This window comes from Hydra vulgaris, chromosome 12, assembly GCF_038396675.1.
Source record: "Hydra vulgaris chromosome 12, alternate assembly HydraT2T_AEP".
NCBI lineage: Eukaryota > Metazoa > Cnidaria > Hydrozoa > Anthoathecata > Hydridae > Hydra > Hydra vulgaris.
Window position 1 is genome coordinate 22,713,964 of NC_088931.1, and position 22,324 is coordinate 22,736,287.

At 28.0% G+C, this 22,324-nt stretch overlaps 1 protein-coding gene across 1 annotated transcript in view; it reads right to left on the reverse strand.

The window, feature by feature from the left end:
- Positions 1 to 1,336: 1,336 nt before the first annotated feature.
- LOC100214615 (uridine-cytidine kinase-like 1) overlaps positions 1,337 to 22,324 on the reverse strand; it is a 66,273-nt gene continuing 45,285 nt past the window's right edge. Inside the window, exons 12-19 of the mRNA XM_065812576.1 lie at positions 16,750 to 16,848; positions 12,282 to 12,375; positions 11,816 to 11,875; positions 10,465 to 10,587; positions 10,282 to 10,363; positions 5,111 to 5,136; positions 4,866 to 5,022; positions 1,337 to 1,615 (exon numbers count right to left, since the gene is read on the reverse strand). Coding sequence (XP_065668648.1) covers positions 1,572 to 1,615; positions 4,866 to 5,022; positions 5,111 to 5,136; positions 10,282 to 10,363; positions 10,465 to 10,587; positions 11,816 to 11,875; positions 12,282 to 12,375; positions 16,750 to 16,848 — 685 coding nt within the window. The 3' untranslated portion in view covers positions 1,337 to 1,571. The remainder of the gene's footprint in view (positions 1,616 to 4,865; positions 5,023 to 5,110; positions 5,137 to 10,281; positions 10,364 to 10,464; positions 10,588 to 11,815; positions 11,876 to 12,281; positions 12,376 to 16,749; positions 16,849 to 22,324) is intronic.

The following is a 22,324-nucleotide window of genomic DNA, read 5'->3' on the forward strand; positions in this document are numbered from 1 at the left end:
ATTAATATATTATTTTAGACTTGGATTTTATTTATATCATTTCAAAATATTTTCGTATAACCTATATAAAAAAGATAGCATATTCAAAATATGAAAATAACTTATTTCTATTAGTTTTTATAAATATTACCTGTTTTAAAAATTTCAATAGGATAACATCTTTCTCAATGTTATGCTTTTTATTTACTTTGAATAAATTAAGGTGCAGATGTACACAGTAGTTCTATTGGTTAAAGGTTAAGTTATATTGTTTTAGGTTTAAATTATTCTATAATTTAAGATTAAGTTAAGGATAGCTAATTAATCCCCAACATATCTAAAGCTAGGCTGTTCAACAAGCTATGCAAATTATAGTGTGTGTAAATTTATGAAATAGAACTTACAAATTGAATGAAAATAGAACATGTATGATAAATTGACAGAACAATAGAAACTTTTTTTTGTTTTTTAGGTATTGGCAGACTACGTGACGACTCATCATCCTGCAACGAAATTAAAAGAACCTTTAACTACAAGTCAATTTAAAATAATTTTCATAGCAGCATTTTCTAAGAAGAATTTTCCTTTTATTTTATTTCCTAATAAGATTTTTCATAATTTCTTTTTTGGATGTTTAATTTTGGTGTTTTAAAAAATCTTTAAGTTTAAAAAATTATTTTACATTATAGATTTTTAGTTTTTTAATAATTTTTATTCAGGAGTATAGTTATGATTGGAGCGTCCAATTTTTGTAATATTTTCCCTACAAATATCAATTTGATATTATGTTATCAATACGAGAGTATAATCTCAAGATATAACTTAAAAAAATGGTAGGAAGAGGTACAAAAACCAATGATCCATACGTTTTGTTTTCTTATAAATCAAATTCAAGTTTAGCGCAAAATGCCTGCACCAATATAAACCAATCGCAAAAACTTTTGATATTGATTGATCTATTAAAATTTTATTGTTATTTCCTCATGGTTTCCACTTACTATGACTGTAAAACACGCGCAAACTGGAGATCGGGAGAATTTTGAACAAAAATTAACGATGTGAAATAATGCGTACGTACGCAGCGGGAAGGATCGTCGTTGAAAGCATACAAGTGCGTACAATGGGGTATGAGGGGGAGGGGAGAGGGTTATGAGGAGGGTGGGGCCTAAATCAGCGATTTTACTACTATATTAATTTGATCTTGCTATTGAAATATTGAAAATTGAATTTGCTGATACTAATATTAATTTGATCTTGCTATTAGTGATTGAAATTGTTGTGTGACTTAGTTATTCACTTTAAATTACTACTGGTAATATTTATAAAAACCCTTAATATGTTAAAAAATACTTTTAAATTGATTAACAATATTTAATATTTAAAAATAATTTTCTTCATACCAAAAAAATATGAACAATTTGCATAAACTTTTTTTTTGTTTGTTAATAATATAAAATCTTTTAAAAAATAAATTAAAAAAAAACTTAAAAAAAATGATATTTCTTTGATCGTTTGATGCTCCAAGAGACAAAAAATAATGCAATAAAAAAAAAAAAAAAAAATAAACAAGGTTTTTTTTTCATGCAAAGATCTTAATAGTCATCGTCTGTACCAAAGTATCGGTTTCCAAAGTTACCTGCAAACAAAACAAAAATTTCAATTTAATGCTAAATAAATCGCAATACTGATTTTAAACTAAACAGTTCTCGTTTGCTAAAAACAAGCTTCATATGGCAGAATTCTCTAAACAGTTTTCTAAATAAACAGATATCGTTGTCGCATGGAAGCGTTTATGTAGTATTCGAAAATTCTAGCACATTGGAAATTGTTTAAAATCTAATGATAAACTGTATATAAATCATGTACATGATTTAAATGACTTGTAGGGTACATGATTTAAATGTACATGTAGTGCGCATGATGTACATGTACAATGTAATGCACAATGTACATGTACAGAGTACAATGTAAATGTACAGTGTACATGATTTAAATAACTTAAGGGGTACTAGTGAAAAAATTGTACTTATAAGGTAGTAGTGAGGTGGTAGCTCATTTCATAGGCGAGGGGGACATAGCTCAAACTCTCCCGTTATTGAAACTGACGGGCTCAACTTGTTCATCAGTACAGCTGGTCTTGTGGGAAGCAAATATGTATTTATACATAAAAAAGTTAGAAATCGAACCAACTTTTTAAATATAAACCAATTAGTTTCTTATTTAAACATAAAACATTTAATGCTTTCCATTTAATTATTGTCCTGTTAAGATAAGCTTTATTTTAATGTCACATAAATATAATTTTTATCTCAAATGATCAGATTTGAAAATGGCTACAAAATCGCTTTATAATAGTAAACACAACGTTAAACTAAATTGGTCGTTTTCTTCTATTACTCTATTACTGTCATTAAACAATTGATCAATTTTTGCTTTTTCTTTAGAATGTCTAATAAATATGCTCCAGAACTGTTATCAACAAATAGGTTATTGAAACCAAAATATTGATGGAGCTTTAACAATCTTCAGGAGCAATAACCTGCAAAAATATAAATAATATTTACAGTATCATAAGTAAATAAGGATGATCATCATTTATATTTGATTTTAGATTTTGAAACTTTAGGATATCATTTTCACCCAACTGAGAAGCATGTGTATTTAACAAACTCTATTTATATTCTCAAGATTTTTTGTCAAAATTCCTGAATAATGCCTATAATAAACGAACCGTTGTTCAATTGGATCATATTAGAGCTTTCCTAGTAGGTTACAATTCACATCATACTTTCTGGATAAAATATGCTCAATAAAATCTACAAGGCATTTACACATCTGTATAAAAGCTAAATAGGTTGAATAAGATACGCAATTGGGAACTTTTTCAAAATAATTAAAAAATTTGCAAAATAATTAATTTTTGGCGTAATGGGTTCAGAATCAGTTGTATAATTGTCTCGTTTGTGTGAACCAACAACTGGAGATTTCGCATCTACTATTTTTCAAACTTCCACAAATCTTTTTATTAAATAATTAGTAGCATTCCAAGTAGGATTTGGCAATTTTTCATTTTTATAATAAAATTTTAGGGCATATGAAGTTTTTACATGAAATTTTTTGGAGCAAATGCTTTTGCTGATTTTTTTTTTGAGATTTGTAAGCTGAAAGCATTGTTTTGATCTGTAAAATGTCATTGAAATCTGTATTGATATTATTTGAACTAGAAGGTGAAGTAAAAACTTATAATTGATTAGCAATCAGCTGATCTCTTAGCATATATGATATTGAAGTGAACACAACACAGTCATGAAAAAAATGTGATGTGCAAGAAGAAAAATTAGTTGAACAAGGCACTGGTGTTACTATATTTTAACTTAGCAGAAATGGAAATACTGATGGTACAACCTCAGGTCCTAATATCTTCCTTTCTTTTGAGAAACACCAGTCAAAACTTTATTCCAGTCAGATGTGTTGACCTAAAACCACTCTTTGTCTTCTGTTAAAACTTCTTCCCATTCTAATGTGTGCTGACAGTTCTCTTTTTTTTTCTGTTAGACAAAAAAACTAGTAACCCAATCATTTGCTTTGTTTGAGAAGCTATAATAATTCAACTTCTAGATTAATTTTATATGTGATACCCTATCTAAGGTTTTATATGTGATACCCTATCCAAGGTTTTATATGTGATACCCTATCCAAGGTTTTATATGTGATACCCTATCTGAGGTTTTATATGTGATACCATACCTAAGGTTTTATATGTGATACCCTATCCAAGGTTTTATATGTGATACCTTATCCAAGGTTTTTGCTAATTCAAAACAGCTGACATCTATTAAAGTCTCATTATTTATTTATCTTGTTATTTTATTGAGTAATTTAAATAAATTGGTTATCTGCAAAGAACTGACAACAAATATGTCAATAGTTTGTCGGATTTAATTAAGTACCACTTTTTAGAAAAAGCATACCATTTTCTAGTTTCCATCTTTAGGAACTACTTCGCCACTGTGATTTTTGATGTACTTATAATATAATGGTCAAAAGATGAATTTCATCAAATCAAATTGGTTCTCGTTTAATTTTTCCAGGTGTTATGCTTAATATTGTAGTCTTCATTAAAAGATCACAAATTATTTTTTATTTTAGTTTGTAATACAATAATCCAACAGGGTTTAAAACAAGTATACTTGCTATTTAATAGTGATTTTTTATGGATTCGTCAAATTTGATCTCTTAACAACTGAAATTCTTGTTTGATTTTTTTTTGTTTTTATTGGTGTAAGCATTGAAAAGCTTGGGATTTGTTTAGTGCCCTAGTTCCTCACCTAAACATTTCATTTTCTGTATTCTGAGTATTTAAAAATTTCTAAAATAACACTTTAACCATCATGCAATAGAAAATTAAAATTGGGAACTTTAATTTAGATCTTATCTTAACAAAAAAGATTTTAAAATATTGCATGACCTATCTCGAAATTGCAAAAATGATCTTGAATCTCTGATTTTGGATAACAGTCTCAAAAACTAGGGATTTATCTTAAAATAATTGTAAAAGAAATCTTCTAAAAATTTAATTAGAAAACTTAACTTGAAATAGCTTAATCGATATTTAGATTTCAGAAAAAGAAAAAAAAAACGAAAAACAATGAAAGAAAAGATTGCTGCTCCAGCCTGAATCCTCAGCCGATGTGGCGGCACTCCTTTGCAACACCAGGCTATAAAATAACCAATGTATGTACTGAAGCCCTGTTCTATCTAATCATTTTTGAGATTTGTACTAAGTTCTACCAAGTAATAAAATCAGAAAGTCGCTTTAAAAAGAAATAAAAACAACTGAAATATTTAGGTTTTTAGCAAAATTTGCTGAAAAATTGTCTACTTACCAATCCCTGGGATTATATGATACTCTTCATTTGTTGTTGGGTCTACAGAAGCAGTTACTATTTTAACATTAGGAAAAACTGATGCAATTGTATACACTCCAGTACGTGCCATGATCAAAGACACAAAATATATATTTTCTTCTTTAACATCATGATCCTGATCATGAATCATAACATAATAAATTAGGAAAAAAAAAACTTAAGTTGTAATTTTTCATTTTAAAATCATTAAATAATTAACTTACCAATAATATTCTTATTGCCATCAGCGCTAAATGATTTAAACCAAAATAATTAAAATATCAAACAAAACATTTGTAACATATTTATTAATATGATTTTATGTAATATAAAATCATATTAATTTTGAAGGTTTTTACAAATTAAAAAAGAAAGACTAGAAAGTTTTATTTGTTTTCATTTATATATTATGAATAAAATTTAACATTTTATTTACAATATATAAATGATATTGCTATTTTTTTTTTTTTAATTTTATGGAGCAAATTTAAAAATACTTTGACAGCAAACAATCTCTTAAATTAAAGAAAGTTTTTAAAGAAAGTTTTGAAATTAAAGAAAAATATTTCTGTTTTTTGTGAGTTGTATTTCACACTCACACGATACAGAAATTTGTTTCACGATACAGAAGATTGTTTAATTAACCATTGCCAGATTACACTTAAAAAAAATTCATTAACTCATTTCATTAACTCTATTTTTATGTATCTGTTTATCAGTAAAGAGTAAGTTATGCTAGTTTAATCGTATGTTAAACAAAGTGGTGCATTTTATACAGATTTTCAAATTAGCACCTTTTCAAAATAATATTGTTTGAATATTAATTTGAGCAAATTATTTTTAGTCTTTGACAAGTGACTGTACTTAGTTTGGCAGTGTGCATTCCTGAAAAATAACTTAGTCAACATATTATTATTATTTTTATTATCATCATTATTATTATTACTATTATCTGATTTATTTGCATTTAAAAATAAGAAATACAAAAAAGTGATACAGGTAATATCAAAATAACTCTTACACAACACCAAAAAAAAACAGCTAGTTAAAATAGTGTGGATGGTGATGAACATTGTACCTTTTTTAATTTGATTTGAACAAAGACAAAGTGGATGAGTAAACAATATAATCAGATAGAGAATTCCATATCTTGATTATTTTTTCACAGTAGAAAAATCTTTGTGTATCATTTTTACATTTGATGAGTGGGCATGTCATCTTTTAGGAATTGTAAAAAGGTACAATTATAAAAAACTCAGAAAAAGATAGATCGACAAGATTGTGTATAATTTTATAGGTCATTACAAGATTAAATTTTATTCTACAGCATTAGAATAAAATTTAGAATTCAGTTTAGAAGAGATTCTAAACTGAAGATATTGAGTATTGAAGAGTAATCTTTAAAGGAATATGACATCTTTTACAAACACTTCTAGTAAAAGATTTCAGAACCTTTTGTAACCAACATGTATCTTTTAAAAGACAGGAATTCCACACAGAGGTACAAGATTCTATAATAGGTCAAACATTGTTTTTTTTTTTTTTAATTTTTTAACATCTTTGCTTCCAACAAGGGTGCAAGCAACCACTATTAGAGTTGGAAGATACTGGAAGAGAAAAGATGAAGATTGTAGAGCAAGATAACGATTGAGAGACAACTTAAGAGATTGCAAATTATATGAATCAAAAAAGCAAGAAGAAGGAAGCGAATTCCAAAAAACTGATGTTCGAGAAAAATAACTAGAGGAATAAGAGTTTTTGGAGCACTTAGGAACAGTCACAGAAAAAGGATGAGACTTAATTGAAACAGAAGAATGAATTTTAGTAGAGACGCTAGACTCTTTAGAGCAGTGCCCTTTATAGTATTTGTAGAAAAGAGAAAGAGAAGCAACATTACAATGATGTGATAATGGTTGAAGGTTGGGTGCAAGAGCAGGTCCAACTATGTTTACAATGCGCTTTTGCACCTTGTCTAAAAGAGAAAGGGCATCATTCTATACAAGGCCAGATTGGAGATTTATAGAGACAGGAAAAAGAATCTGGAGTATGAAAGTGTCGAGCTCGATAAAGAGATGCAACCATAGCAGATGCTAATTTTACAACGGATTTGATATATGGTTTCCAAAAAAGATCGGAAGTAAGAGTTAATGCTAGAAGATGAAGGGTAGACTCATTGTGAACATTACCATTAAATATATTGGCTGAAAAAAATTGAGTTTTATCTGAATTAAAGTTCACCAGCCACTGTGAGTCCCATGCTGTAGAAGAAGTGTGATCCTTTTCAAGCTCAAATGCCCCCTCCAAGCAATCAGAGAGTGTTGGCTTCTTATTATGACAAGAATAAATGGTAGTATCATCAGCAAACAATGTCACCTTAGATGCGAGAATATCTGGAAGATAGTTATTGTAAATTAAAAAGAGTATAGGACCAAGGATTGAACCTTAAGGAACTCCTGAAGTTACAGGATATGAAGAAGAATGCTGTCCATCGAGGACAACTTTTATTCTACAATTAGAAAGGAAGGATTCAATAATATTAAAAATGTTACCAGATAAGAAAGAAAGCATATTGAGGAGACCAGGATGCCAAACTCTATCAAAAGCTTTAGAAATGTCAAGAGCAATAGCCTTAACCTCTCCACCTTTATCTAATGCATGATAAAACCTATTGGTTATTACTATTAGCAAATCAGCTGTAAAACGAGAAGATTGAAATCTATATTGATGATTAGAAAGTAAGTTATTAGATTCAAGATGAGAGATTAAGTGTTTGTTAATTAAAGATTCAAAAATCTTGCTTATGATAGGAAGAAGACTAATGGGACAGTAGTTAGATGAATCAAATCGCTCTCCAGAATTTTTGAAAATAGGGATGCTTATCAGAGTCTTGTTTTCCAGCAGGCTGGAAAATAAGACTCTGATAAGCATTTGTTAAATAGTTTTAAAAGTATAAACAACAGCTCCGGAGAACACTTCTGCAAGACTATAACAGGTATGTTGTCTGGACCACAAGCTGTAGAAGAGTCTAAGCAGGAAATCACTTATACAGACGCTGGAGTGATACGAATCACAGATACAGACGCTGGAGTGATACAAATGTCAAGCCATGGATCAACCTGTTTGACGGCTAAATCAGGTAGAACGCAACTAGTGGAATCAAGGGATGATATTGATGAAAAGTTCTTAGCAAACAATTCAGCTTTGTCTTTAGGTAAGTCTGAACCATACAAGAGAGGTGGAATAACAGATTCGCCCTTATTATTTGTACTATTAAAGATTCTCCAGAAGTCACGAGAGCTAATTTTTTGGCTCTCATGACTTCTGGAGAATCTTGAGATGTAGGAGAGCGATATAGAACAAAGAGAAAGGCCATAGAGTGAAGTGGTGCTAACAAAAGCATATAAAAGAATAGTCTGTGGATTCAAACCTAGTTTCGCAACAAATGGGTGCATTCTTACAAATGTAAAAGCCCAGGCCAAGCATGTAACTATTGGAGTCTTTACAAATCAAAGGATAAACTTTATAGGCTTTGATCAGAAGCTGGGAATCATTTACTGATAAAGGATATTAAAAGTAAGTTGGAATAAAAATATGCTTTGCTTGCAACGAAAGAACAGGGATTCGAAAACTTTATTCCAAAGATACGACTATAGCAAGATCTTGAACTGAATTTATAGATTTAATAGATGTATCAATGTTCATTGAGTATGAATTTAATGGTAAAGAACTGTTTCCGTAGCTTAGATGAAAACATTTTTTGGTTGCTATATTAAGTTGCCAAAATTTTAACCATTCTGAAAATTTTTTTAAGGTATTGATAAGGTGTATGTTGTTTCCACCATTGCTTGCTTAATATAACTTGCTGTCATCAGCAAACAACTTAATGCTGCAATCACCATCAATACATGAAGTTACAGTGTTTATAAAAACTAAAAATAAGATGGATTCCAAAACAGTCCCTTGAGGTATTCCGCTCTTTACAAGAATTTTGTTTGAATACGAGTTACCGATGTCAAGTTGTGCTAAATAATTGATGTAGCTATCAATACATAAATATGTAGAAAAATGTAGTAGATTTAATTTTTACTATCATATATTTATTTTGTTATATATTTATACCATATATTTATTTTGTTATGTTTATCTATTTCTTATAGCTACTTAAGAAATTTTAGGTGATTTTATGCAATCCCTATTTACTCCAAAAAAACAGGTTTGTGTGAATTTCAAAATCTTAAAGTACTTTGGCTATAATCATTCAATGGAACAAGCTTTACTTTAAATTATTTTAAAAGCGTTTAAATTATTGTTCATTATTTTGCATAACCATTTATTTATTTTATGTTTTGAAATTATGTATAAAAATAAAATAAATTTTCACTGGGATCTGGAATCAAAGAAGACCTTGATTTCTATACAACCTCATCAAAGAAAATATTTTTAGAAGCAACTTTACATTTTTTTTGTCATTGATATAACAATCTTGAACCTTATTGTTTTTTATTGCATTTTTAAATTTTTTTATGCTTTAAAATCTTTATAACTCTTGATCAACATTTTTCAATTTTATTTCTAAGTGTTATAAGTTTATGTTATAGGTTATTTGTTAATATTTTTTTGTAGTTTGTTAATATTTTTTTGTAATTTTGTAATTAATATTTGTTAATAATTTTTTGTAAGTTTGTATTATAGGTTATTTGTTAATATATCAAAAAAACTCCTTTAAAAAAAACAAAACGCAAATGCACTCCTTAAAATTCTTTGCATAGAGATTCAGTTTATAAAAAATCAAAAACAAAATTTGGAGAGAAAAAAAATTTTGTACTCTTTTTCTTTCACTTCTTTTTCTCAAAAACTGAAAAATGAAATAAAAGAAAATATGTTTTCTTAATAAAATAAATTTATATGTTTTCTAAAAAATAAAATAAAATTATATGTTTTCTAAAAAATGAAATAAAATAAATTTATATGTTTTCTAAAAAATAAAATAAAAGAAACTTATACGTTCTCTAAAAAATTGTCTGAAAGAAAATATTAATGAGAAAAACTCTATTTTGTTGTTGCTGTAAGAGATGTACTGCATTTGCATATACTAGTATGTTATAAAGTGCTATAGCTACTTCAGTATGAAATCATTAAAACATCTATTGCACAGTTAAATAGGTATTTATTGAGATTTATATTTATTAATCTATATATTGACACACGCACAATAAAAAAAAGTTAATTCAACTTTTTAAATTATTTCTTTTACCACTTTTAATATTCTTTTGCAAAATATAAAAACTTAAACCTCATATTGTTTAAGAAATCAAAAAATTCTAAACTTTAGTTAAAAGATTTAAAGTTTTAACTCTCTAGAGTATAGAAATGAAATATTGCAAATGAAATTTACCTGCAGCACCAGTAGCAACAGTAGCGTCCATTAAAATGACTTGATGATTTTCAATATGTTTTGGTAAGCGAATATAATGAAGCTGAAAAATCAAATTATTATAAAGAATAATTTAAATAAAAAATTTAATCTCGAGAAATTTAATTTTAAAAATTTAATCACATTTTGAGAAAAAACTCTTACTTCAGGCTCTGTAGTATTTATGTTTGTTTGGATCAGCATCTTTCCAATTATTGCATCTCTTTTCACAGATACTAACGCTTCCTCTAGAGCTTCACCAGCACGAAGGATAGATACTCCACAAAGCTAGACAGTTTAAATCAATAAATTTTTTTTTGATTAAATTTAATCGAAAATATTACCAAGTTGCTAACAAGGCTTTAACTGAACGATCAATTGAATTTTCTTTTAATGATTACTAACTTATAACCACTAACTTTTTGTTTTAAACTTTATAACAATATATACTTATTTATTTTATTTATTATCAATTTATATTTATTTATGTTTCAGCTATTTTGAGGTTTATTACATATTTTATAATATACATCCTTTTTAAAACTTTTTTAAAACTTGGAATTAAATAAACTTTTATAGACTTTCTACAAACTTGCTGAACTTTGATTAAATATTATTTGGAATTAAGCAAAGTAGATTAAAGTATATTATATTAACTAAGCAAAGTAAATGAAGGTATATTATTAGTTATGTACTAATTATTCAGCATTAGCTTATTCAGCCAATTTTTGCACAATCAGAACCAGAATCAACCTTTTTAAAATATTTATATATTTAATAAATTAAATACTATAAATTACTAAGATTATGTTGGATCTACATTTATATTTTTGGTGCATCTTTAGAAGAACCAACAAAAATATAATAAGAGTAATCCAAACAAGGATACATAAGAAATTCATTAACGCAGAGAATGGAATCAGGAGTAAAAAAATGGAGAACACAATAGAGGCAACCTTTGCAGATGCTAACTTTGTAACAAATTGGATAAATGGTTTTCTGGAAAGGTCATTAATGAAGAATATAAGGTTAGCAATAAAATGAGAAAACTAAAACCTGTATTGATTGTAAGACAGCTTTACTCAAGAATTAGTATTAAAGACTCAAAGACCTAATAATAGTATAAAAACTGATTGAGCAATATATAGAGAAGTCAGAGTGATTTGGATGTCTAACAATGGATTAACTGATTTCTCTGGAATTGAAGAGTGTGGTTACAAAAATCAAGAAATGAATTGAAGAAAACTTTAGAAAAAAAGAAGGACAAAAGAACAAAAAAAAAAAAAAAAAAAAAAAAAAAGGAGAAGAACAAATAAAAAAGCATTACAGTAAAGAGACACTCAATGAAAATAATATATATTAACACATAAAAAAATCAAATTATTTACTTAACTAATTAAATTAAAATTTTTATTGTTTTGTTATTGTAACTAAAACAGGAAAAAAAAGTTTTGATTTAATTTGGATATGAACTAAACTATGGAACTGTTAAAACATAAAATTTAAGATAACCTACACATCCTTTAAGTTTCATTCCATTGTAACTGCTACCTTGAGGAGTTTCACATGTGTATGGCTGCGAAAATATAAAAACACAAACATTACATAACCTATTTGGTTGCAAAACATTTTTTTATGAGTATTATTGATAAAGTATTTGTAATGGAAGCTATGGAAGCATTGTGAATATTACAGAACTGTTTCCTGTATAGCTTGGATACACCAAACTTGTTATATAAACAGCCTTGAATTTTTTAAAATTATTTTAAATTCTGACAACAATGATAAAATAGACAACAAAATAAATGTTTGCATTAAACGAAAAAAATTCCAAAACTTTAGTTACTCTTTAAATCCCCATCACACCCCTGGTAGTACCCGGGCCAACTTGTTTCTCAACGCAGCGACCTTGCTTGTCAAGTTTGTAGTGGCCTTCTTAGCCTAAAGGAGGTAAATTAACATAAAATATAAAAAATACTCACTTCAAACGGAAGAAGTGACATTGTTTTTTCCATTAGTATCCTCATTAATCTTTTTGAATAAAATATAAAATCATCACGAGTAGCATCTCGATTCCTGATTAAAAATACATATATATAACAAAGTTAGAAACAATAAAATAACTTAAACAATTTATAAATTTATAAAAAACTTCATTTATTTTAAATTATTATTCAGAATTATTATTTTTAGGCCATTGATTTTATATTATTATATTATATATTATTATTATTATTATATATTATTATATTTTATTATTCATATTCTTTAACAATTTTAAAACAATTCTTACACAATCATGGTATAAAATTGAATTCAGATCAAGTATACATGCATAGGATCAAGAGTGCATATAGATCAAGGGAACATACAGGTATGCACCCTTGATCCCAATTGAGTTTTCTTAATTTTTATAATTTAAAATCTATTTTAGATATTCTGGTAAAAAAAATTATTATTAAATTATAATAAAGTTTATATACTTTAGAGGTAGAAATAAAACATATATTGAAAAAATTGTCCAGATAAAATAAATCAGCAAATGCCAAGTTGAACTAGGTGCTAATTGAACAGATGCAAAAAGCAGTAGTGTAAACAAAGTTAAAGATAAACCACATAACCAAAACTTTATTTATTTTGTGTATTGTCATTTGGTTCATATTGCTGTGTATAAGTTACTTTAAAACAACAATTCTAAACAATGCCAATCATTGGTAAACAGAAATTTACTGTATTCATGTATTATTTCACATGATTTGTTTTAATGTTTTTAATTAGTTGAAACATTTTAAAATTTGATGTGAACAAGTTTTATTTTAAAGATTTTTTTAAGTTTGAGTTTTTACTTATTTTTGTTTATTTATACTTTTTATAAATTATCTGTTTTTTTTAATTATTTATACTGTTCATTTTAAAAGTTTTTTTTTGTTGTTGTATTTTTTGTTCTTATTTTTATTTAAAAATTTGTAATTTAATGTTCATTAGTGATTTATTTGTGTTGGCGTTGTTCATAAAGTTATGTATTGATTTTATTTAGTTATTTGAAATTAGACTATCATTAGAAAATTAATATTTACAGCATTATGTGCATATATTATTATTAACAGCATTATGAAAATTAATATTTACAGCATTATGAAAATTAATATTTACAGCATTGCAGCACTAAACAGAACAAATGAAATTATTGCGAGGAAATAAAAGGCTGTATTTATAAAAGAGAAAAAATCATTATTGCAATTAGATTAAAACCAAATGAAGTTTGTATACTTATAAAAATAATGTTTTTTCTTGTAAAGAAAAAATCAGGTTTAATAAATAAATTTACTATTTCTAATTTTTACTTCAAAAAGCCTCATCAAAAAATTTTAAAAATTTTTAACAAAAAAAAACAAACAAACAAAAAATACTTTTACTGGTATAATTTTAGTATGAAGTCTATTACATACTTTCTGGCAACAAAGCCAGGAAGTTGTTAATAGACTTCATAACTTTGTTATGCTAGTAAAAATATTGTTATAAGAAACAGAACTTTAAAAATACTACAAGCCCAACCCTTCTACCATAGCTTCCAAAAAAAAAACTGGCTACTTGCTTTTATAAGGTAAACTTTTTTTCTTTGATTTTAGGGGGATTTGGAAAAATTACCCATGACCTTGTACCCAGGTAAAAAAAAATTAGAATAAATATATAAATTTATTATTGACATCAAAAAGACTTTAAAATTTACTTTTTACTACTTAAAATTAAGATATAGGTAATTTTGTGATAAATAATAATATATAAATTTAATGCTGATTTAATTAATGCATTTGAATAAGCTTTATATAAAAGGTTGTATTTGAAGAGACAAAAAATGCATAATAAATTTTGCTTGAAAAGTGATGGTTTAAACCTATATTTTAAGTTGTATATGGCCCCAAGTAGATCAATATTTTGACTGCCAAAATACCCAAAATATGTACCTTTAATATTCAATTTATGAGGTCATTTTACTCTGAAATCAACTTTACTTGATATTCAAATCTGCCACGTTAAAGAATGTTTATGTACAAAATTTCAGGCCGATACTTTACTTTGTTCAATAAATATTACGGTTTAATGAAGCATGTAATGCAAACAAAAAAGCATGTTACAAAAAATGCTGAGTCAGCATAAATAAGAAAATCAAAACCTGAATATCTCAAGAACCATAAGAAGTTCGAGGTTTCAAATTTTGAATTTTCCTAGTTTTCATAAACCCTAACATAAATAAAATTTAGCAAAATATATAACATGGGGAGACAATTTTTTGGTTTTTCTGCTGATTTGACATAAAATGAGCCAGAACTATAATAAAAACCAACATTATTACGTTATTACTTTTAATTTATCTTTTTATCTATAAAATCTGTTTTTTATTTATTACTATTAATTTATTTATTACTATTAATACAAATTTATCATTCTTATTTATTCTTTATTAGAAGAAGAAAAAAATAAAAATAAACGAAACAATGTGCATGCCAAGCAATACAAAGAAACTTAGTGTATTTTTATTTGTATTTTAAATAGTTGTATTTTTTTTTAGAATCTTTACTTCCAGCAAGGCTGCAAGTAACCAATATTGGAAGTCAATGGAAGAGAAAAGATAAAGTTTATAAAGCAAGATAAGGATTAACAGATGACTTAAAAGATTGCAAATTATATCAGGATCAGGAAAACAATATAAAGGGAAAGAATTTCAAAGAACTGATGTTTGAGGAAAAAAACTAGATAAGTAAGAATTTTTGGAGTACTTAGAAACAGTCACAGTAAAAGGATGAGACTTAATTATATGACAAGTAACACAATAATGAATTTTAGTAGATGGCACAAGTGAAGCAACCTAAAGAGTTGTTTGATTATTCTAATATTATTCTAAGATTATTGGATATTTGACATATTTTTGTATATTTTTTACATTTATTATCATAGTTAACAAGTTATATTACTTTCACTTTTTAAATCAATCTAAGATGTTATGTTTTAACTTTAATATTTTAATATTTTTAAGAGGAAATTTCAATTTTTTAATTTTTTTTCAAAAAAAGTACATAACTTCCTTAGCTCTAACACCATCTGCAAAACTCATAAGCGCTCTTCATGTTGATTTTTTGATTTGTTTTCTTAACTATTTGATGCTTGAGAAAGTCATCAAACAATTGAGGCATATTCTCGAAAATTGAGGCATAAATAAAATCATCAAAATCTAGAAACTTGAAAAGTGTCCAAGGTACATGAAAAACAAAAGAAGCCAAAAAATCATTTCTGGTTTGTAATGAGGTTACAAGCAAACCATGTATAACAGATTTCAAAGTTGGAATGTTGAGGATTTTGTGGCTTTTATGAACTTCTGAGCAATCACTCATTTTATCTTTGATGATGTTTGGGAAAATTCTGAGTTTAAGAAGAAAAGCCTTCACATAAATAATAAATTTAAATTAAACAAATTGCTGAATTTAAGCAGAACTTTCAAGGAGTACTGTAACTGATGTTGAAACAGGAGCATTTTTACACTTTTAAGAAGGTTCACCCAAACAAGCTTTCTAAAAGATACCTGGGTTGTAGAAAACAAACCCATTAGATGATTTCTCTCCAAGTATAACCACTGTTAGTTTACAAAGTTCCAAATAGTCATTTCTAGGTGATCACTTCTTGTCTGTCTAACAATTTTCTCCTTGATCATAGTTGATCAAGGAAAAAAATTGTAGATTACATTCTTTCATAATCCATCTTTCTGTACTCTTCTGTAGTTTGTATGGCTGTGCTGTTTTTTTTTTTAATTTTATGACTCTAAAGTCACTCATGTTTGCACAATTTCCATTTGAACCATAAATAAACAAATATACAAATCAAAGAAAAGACCTTGTTTCAGAAGACCTTTTACAAATTTCTACCAGGTTCTCAATATTGGATGGCTCCGGAAGGTTCTAAAACATTCTTGAAGGTATTATAAAATTTCTAGAATATTCTAAATAGTTGCTGCAATGAAGGAGATGGCAGGGTTGTGGAAGAAAGAAAATATCTAATTAAAATAGCTACAACATCAAGTAAACCTTATTGATAAAAACTGATTAGAAACTATTCATAAGTTGTATAAGTCTATTATTTTCTAAAATCAAGCAGTTATAACTGTTAAAGGGTGGTATATCATACTAAAATGCATTTTTCTATTGTTTGAAAGTGTTCATATTAATTTTGTGTGTGTATATATATATATCAAAAATATTGCTTTTTGAACCACCCTAATATGTGTGTGTGTGCGTGTGTGTGTGTGTATATATATATATATATATATATATATATATATATATATCTATATATATATATATATGTATATACATATATGTATATATATATACACACACAAATATATATATAAAACAATTTTTTAGCCACAGAAAACTTATAAAAATCTATAAAAAAAACCTTATAATAGCTTGCAATCCACGTACTTGGGGTGTGTCTTCAACAATATGAAGATTTTCAGGTAATGGTTTACCTTCGTGTTCTGTAATAAGATCAGCTCTTGAAAAAATTAAAAATAAATAAACAAAAACCAATAATAATTAAAAAATAGAAATAAAAATGTTTAATAGCAAAAAACTCAAAACAAAAAAACAAAAAAATTTGAAACTGAGTTTAAAAAAAATATAAAAAAGTATAAATAATAATATTAGACACAACAACAAATAAAAAAATCTAGACAAATTTGACATTATGGTTCAAGTAAATCATTTATTCGCTCAGTTGAAAAGCAAATTTTAAACCAATACATTTACTTTTAAGCAAAAGTTGAAACTAATTATAAAAAATTATTTAAAAATCATAACCCTATATATATATATAAACCAATACATTTATTTTAAGCAAAAGTTGAAACTAATTATAAAAAATTATTTAAAAATCATAACCCTATATATATATATATAAACCAATACATTTACTTTTAAGCAAAAGTTGAAACTAATTATAAAAAATTATTTAAAAATCATAACCCTATATATACATATATATATATATATATATATATATATATATATATATATATATATATATATATATATATATATATATATATATATGTATACATATATATATGTATACATATATATATGTATACATATATATATGTATACATATATATATGTATACATATATATGTATACATATATATATGTATACCTATATATATATGTATACATATATATATGTATACATATATATATGTATACATATATATATGTATACATATATATATGTATACATATATATATGTATACATATATATATGTATACATATATATATGTATACATATATTAAGTCCAGTATACATATATATATGTATACTGGACTTAAAAACAATAAGTTTCAAGTCATTAATTCTCATAAATTTTTTTCTTATAGCAGATCATAAGTCAACAAACATGTTTAGAGCTTCTGGACACTACAGACTTGTAAAAAGTAGAGATATAAAGCCAGAGTCCTTTTGGGACGCCGCATTCCTGATGTATATATATATATATATATATATATATATATATATATATATATATATATATATATATATATATATATATATATATATACACACACACACACATATTTATTAGAGTGTCCCATAAAAATTAAATTTTTCTAATGCATACTCTCTTATTTTGCTTGAATGGTCTCAAAACATTTAAAAAAAAAGTTTTGCGTACTTAGGATCACAACAACCTGTGCCGACTTGCAGCAAAATGTATCTGTGCTTGCACGGTTTGGCGTGACAGAAAACTTGTATTGCTTGCTTGTTATTACTTATATTTATTTTATTAGTAAACACATTAATTTTGAGTAGTCAACATGTCAGTGGAGTTACAAAGTTCTAAAAAGGTGATATTTTAATAGGAGACATCAAATCACCAGTTCAAAACTTCCCTCTAATGGACAAATACTGTGAGTTTTGTTCCATTATATTTGTAAAGTCAATTTAACAATTCATCTACTAGGCTGACGCAGACGTATTTTTAATATATTATTTTCAATTTAGGATGTTGAATGCTAGATCTTCTTGACTCAATGCATGGGTCACTTGTATCTCTTTTTTTATGACGAGGCAACTCATTCTATTATCTCCTAATCAGGGTACAGCTCTAAAACTCAGTTTTATGGTTCTGAGGCCGGCTGGGATATAGGCTGGTAGTCAGGTTTCCTGAACTCTATGGTAGCTCCCAGAGAGGCTGATTCAATCAATCCCTGTTTGTACTTTTGATGTGCATTCCCGAGGCCACATTTGGAGACCTTTGTTACGGCTTAGGGTTTATTAATAGTAATGTGGCAATTGCTTGGGCTATTAAGCAGTGTTCTGAGTATTAACTATACTTTGAGTTAAGTTCTTCAACAAATTTAAAAATGAATAAAGTACCAAAAATTATAAAAAACAAAAAACCATCATCATCACCAAGTTCTCTAAACTTATCATTCACTATTATTTATGGTCTTTGAAGTAACTTTTCTTCTGTTGAGTCTTATCTCTTGCAAAGTTCACCAGAACTACTTGCTCTTTGTGAGACTAATTTGAGTTCAGCTTTCTCATCTTGCAATCTTAGTGTTGATGGTTTGATTCGTAAAGACATGCTCTTTGTGAGACTAATTTGAGTTCAGCTTTCTCATCTTGCAATCTTAGTGTTGATGGTGTTGATTCGTAAAGACACCAATAGTCACATGCTTGGCCTGGGCATTTACATTCGTAAGAATTCACCCATTTGTCGTGAAACTAGGTTCGAATCCACAGACAATTCATTCTTGTGCTTTGGTTTAGCACCACTTCACTCTATCACCTTTCTCTTTGTTCTATATTACTTTCCTTCATCACAAGACAAACTCTTTTCGATGTTATTTCTGATCATATTAACCAAGCCCTCTCTCTTTATCCATTAGCCTATATTGTTGTTGTCGGTGACTTTAATGATTATCACACTGAATGGCTTGGCTCTAGTGTCAGTGATTCTGCAGGCATTAAAGCCCACAACTTTTGCCTTTCTCAATTCCTAACTCAAGTAGTCAAATTTCCAACTCGCTTTCCAGACAACCCGAATCATTTAACTTCTCTACTCTACTTATGTCTGCTTTCTGATCCTAGTCAGTGCTCAGTTTCTTCACATTCACCCTTAGGAGCTTCTGATCACAGTTTGATCTCTCTAAAACTAATATCTCATTCTTTTTCATCATCTGAATCCCCCTATTATTGTACCTCTTACAACTACCTTAAAGCTGACTGGGATTCTTTGTGATGGCCCTTGGGTAGAAATTTTTCGACTTCCTGTCGACAAATGTGCTTCTTACATAATTTCGTGGATTCAGGCTGGCATGGAACCTTTTGTTCCCTCTCAACCAGGTCAAGCCTCACTCTCCTCCATGGTTTTCCTCACACTGTGCTGTTACAATTGCCAATTGAAAACATTACTTCCATATCTATCAGCAAAACAATTCTCCAGAAAACAGATATCTGTTTATTACTGCTAGAAACCATTGTAAAAAGGTTTTGTCTAATGCCGAAGCCCGCTATTCTCAGGTCATGAAATCTCGTATCTTATCTCAAAAATTAGGCTCTCATGACTTCTGGAGAATCTTTAATAGTATTAATAATAAGGGCAAATCTTTAATTCCACCTCTCTTGTATGGTTCAGACTTTGTCACCTCATCTAAAGATAAAGCTGAACTGTTTGCTAAAAACTTTTCATCAATATCATCTCCTGATTTAGCTGTCAAACAGGTTGATCTATCGCTTGACATTTGTATCACTCCAGTTTTTGTATCTAAAGTGATTTTCTGCTTAGACTCTTCTACAGCTTGTGGCCCAGACAACATACCTGTTATAGTCTTGCAGAAGTGTTCTCTTGTACAGCACCCTTCTTCTTATTTTGTAACTTCAGGGGTTCCTCAAGGTTCCATCCTTGGCCCTATACTCTTTTTAATTTATATCAACGATCTTCCAGATATTCATCACATCACAAGGTGGCATTGCTTGCTGACGATACTACCATTTATTCTTGTTGTGATAAGAAGCCAACACTCTCTGATTGCTTAAAGGGGGCATCTGAGCTTGAAAAGGATCTCACTTCTGCTACAGCATGGGGCTCACAGTGGCTGGTGAACTTTAACCAGATAAAACTCAATTTTTTTCAGTCAATCGTTATTGCAATAATTTAGATCTTCCTATATTTATGAACGGTAATGTACTTAATGAGTCATCTACTCTTCATCTTCTAGGATTAATTCTTACTTCCAATCTTTCTTGGAAACCATATATCAAATATGTTGCAAAATTAGCATCTGCTAAGGTTGCATCTCTTTATCGAGCTCGACACTTTCTTACTGTGGATTCTATTCTCTATCTCTATAAAACTCAAATCCGGCCTTGTATGGAAGACTGTTGCCATTTCTGGGGCGGATCTTCTAATGATGCCAATTCTCTTTTAGACAAGGTGCAAAAACGCATTGTAAATATAGTTAGACCTACTCTTGCAGCCAACCTCCAAACATTATCACATCGTCGTAATGTTGCTTCTCTTTCTCTTTTCTACACATACTATAATGGGCACTGCTCTAAAGAGCTAGCGTCTCTTGTGCCATCTACTAAAATTCATTCTCCTGTTACTTGTCATTCAATTGAGTTTCATCCTTTTTCTGTGACTGTTCCTAAGTGCTCCAAAAACACTTATTCGTCTAGTTTTTTTCCTTGAACATCAGTTCTTTGGAATTCGCTTCCTTTATCTTGCTTTCCTGATTCATTTAACTTGCAATCCTTTAAGCCGTCTGTCAATAGTTATCTTGCTCTACAATCTTCATCTTTTCTTTTCCAGTAACTGCCAACTTTAATTAGTGGTTGCTTGCAGCCTTGTTGAAAGCGAAGATGTTTAAAATAAAAAAAAGTAAAAAAATAAACTGTCAATGAAGCGAATCAACTCATTTATTTTAATTATTAAAACAAATGAAGATATGATCTTTTTGGAGCACCAAAGAGAACCAAGTTGGCCTGGTCGCTTAGTTGGAGTGAAAAAAAAACTTACAGATGTGCTAAATATTTTACATTGTTAGCTCCATTGACATCATCTTTTGAAAATTCATCTTAAATAATTTAAAATTAAAATAATAGATTTTCAAGTAAATAGGCGCAGCCTAAAACTTGTATACAGAAAAATTTCATAACTCCAAATTTGGTTGCCGCAATCACTCATTTCGTTTAATCACTGTTGAGGAGGAGCAAAAGCAATTTTTATTAACAAAACAATATCCCAGATATGATAACTGTCTACTGGGATGACAAACTATTGCTGGCTCTAGATTCATGTAAATCTAAAAAAGAATGCCTCACAATTATTTCATACAATGATAACGAACAAATTATTGACAGTTTAGAATTCCATTATCAACTGGAATCTTGAGTTTTCTTTTTAGTGATGCTACTGCTTCAAATACATATAAATGGAGGATGTAATACATATAAATTCAAATACATATAAATGGAGGATGTGTGCTTCTTGAACAAAAACTGGATTGAGAAATGTTTATTTTTGCTTGCCATCATCATATCTAGGAACTAGTATCAAAAAATTTGTTTGAAGCAAAAATCAGCCAAGTAACTACAAGCCCATTGTGTTGTGTAAAAAGTTCTTAGAAAACTGGAAAAATGTTAATGTTGAAAAAATACAAATCTCTACAGAAAGGCTTGTTTAAGTGTTTCAAAAATTAATAAATTGCTAGAATCATGAATTAATTGAGATTTCAATAATATTTCATGGTGGAGGTACAGAAAAGAAATTTAGGATTTAAGATTTACAAAAGTTTTGTCAGCATTAATGGTATTTGACAGATGAAGTATCTATTTTGTCTTTATTTGATGATGATATTAATCAAGAAACTAAAGAAAAATGGTTGCTAACTTAGCTCAAGAAAACCCATCAGCCCATGATAAACATTAAATTGCATCCAAAGAAGAATTTTGTGGCCCACTTTTTG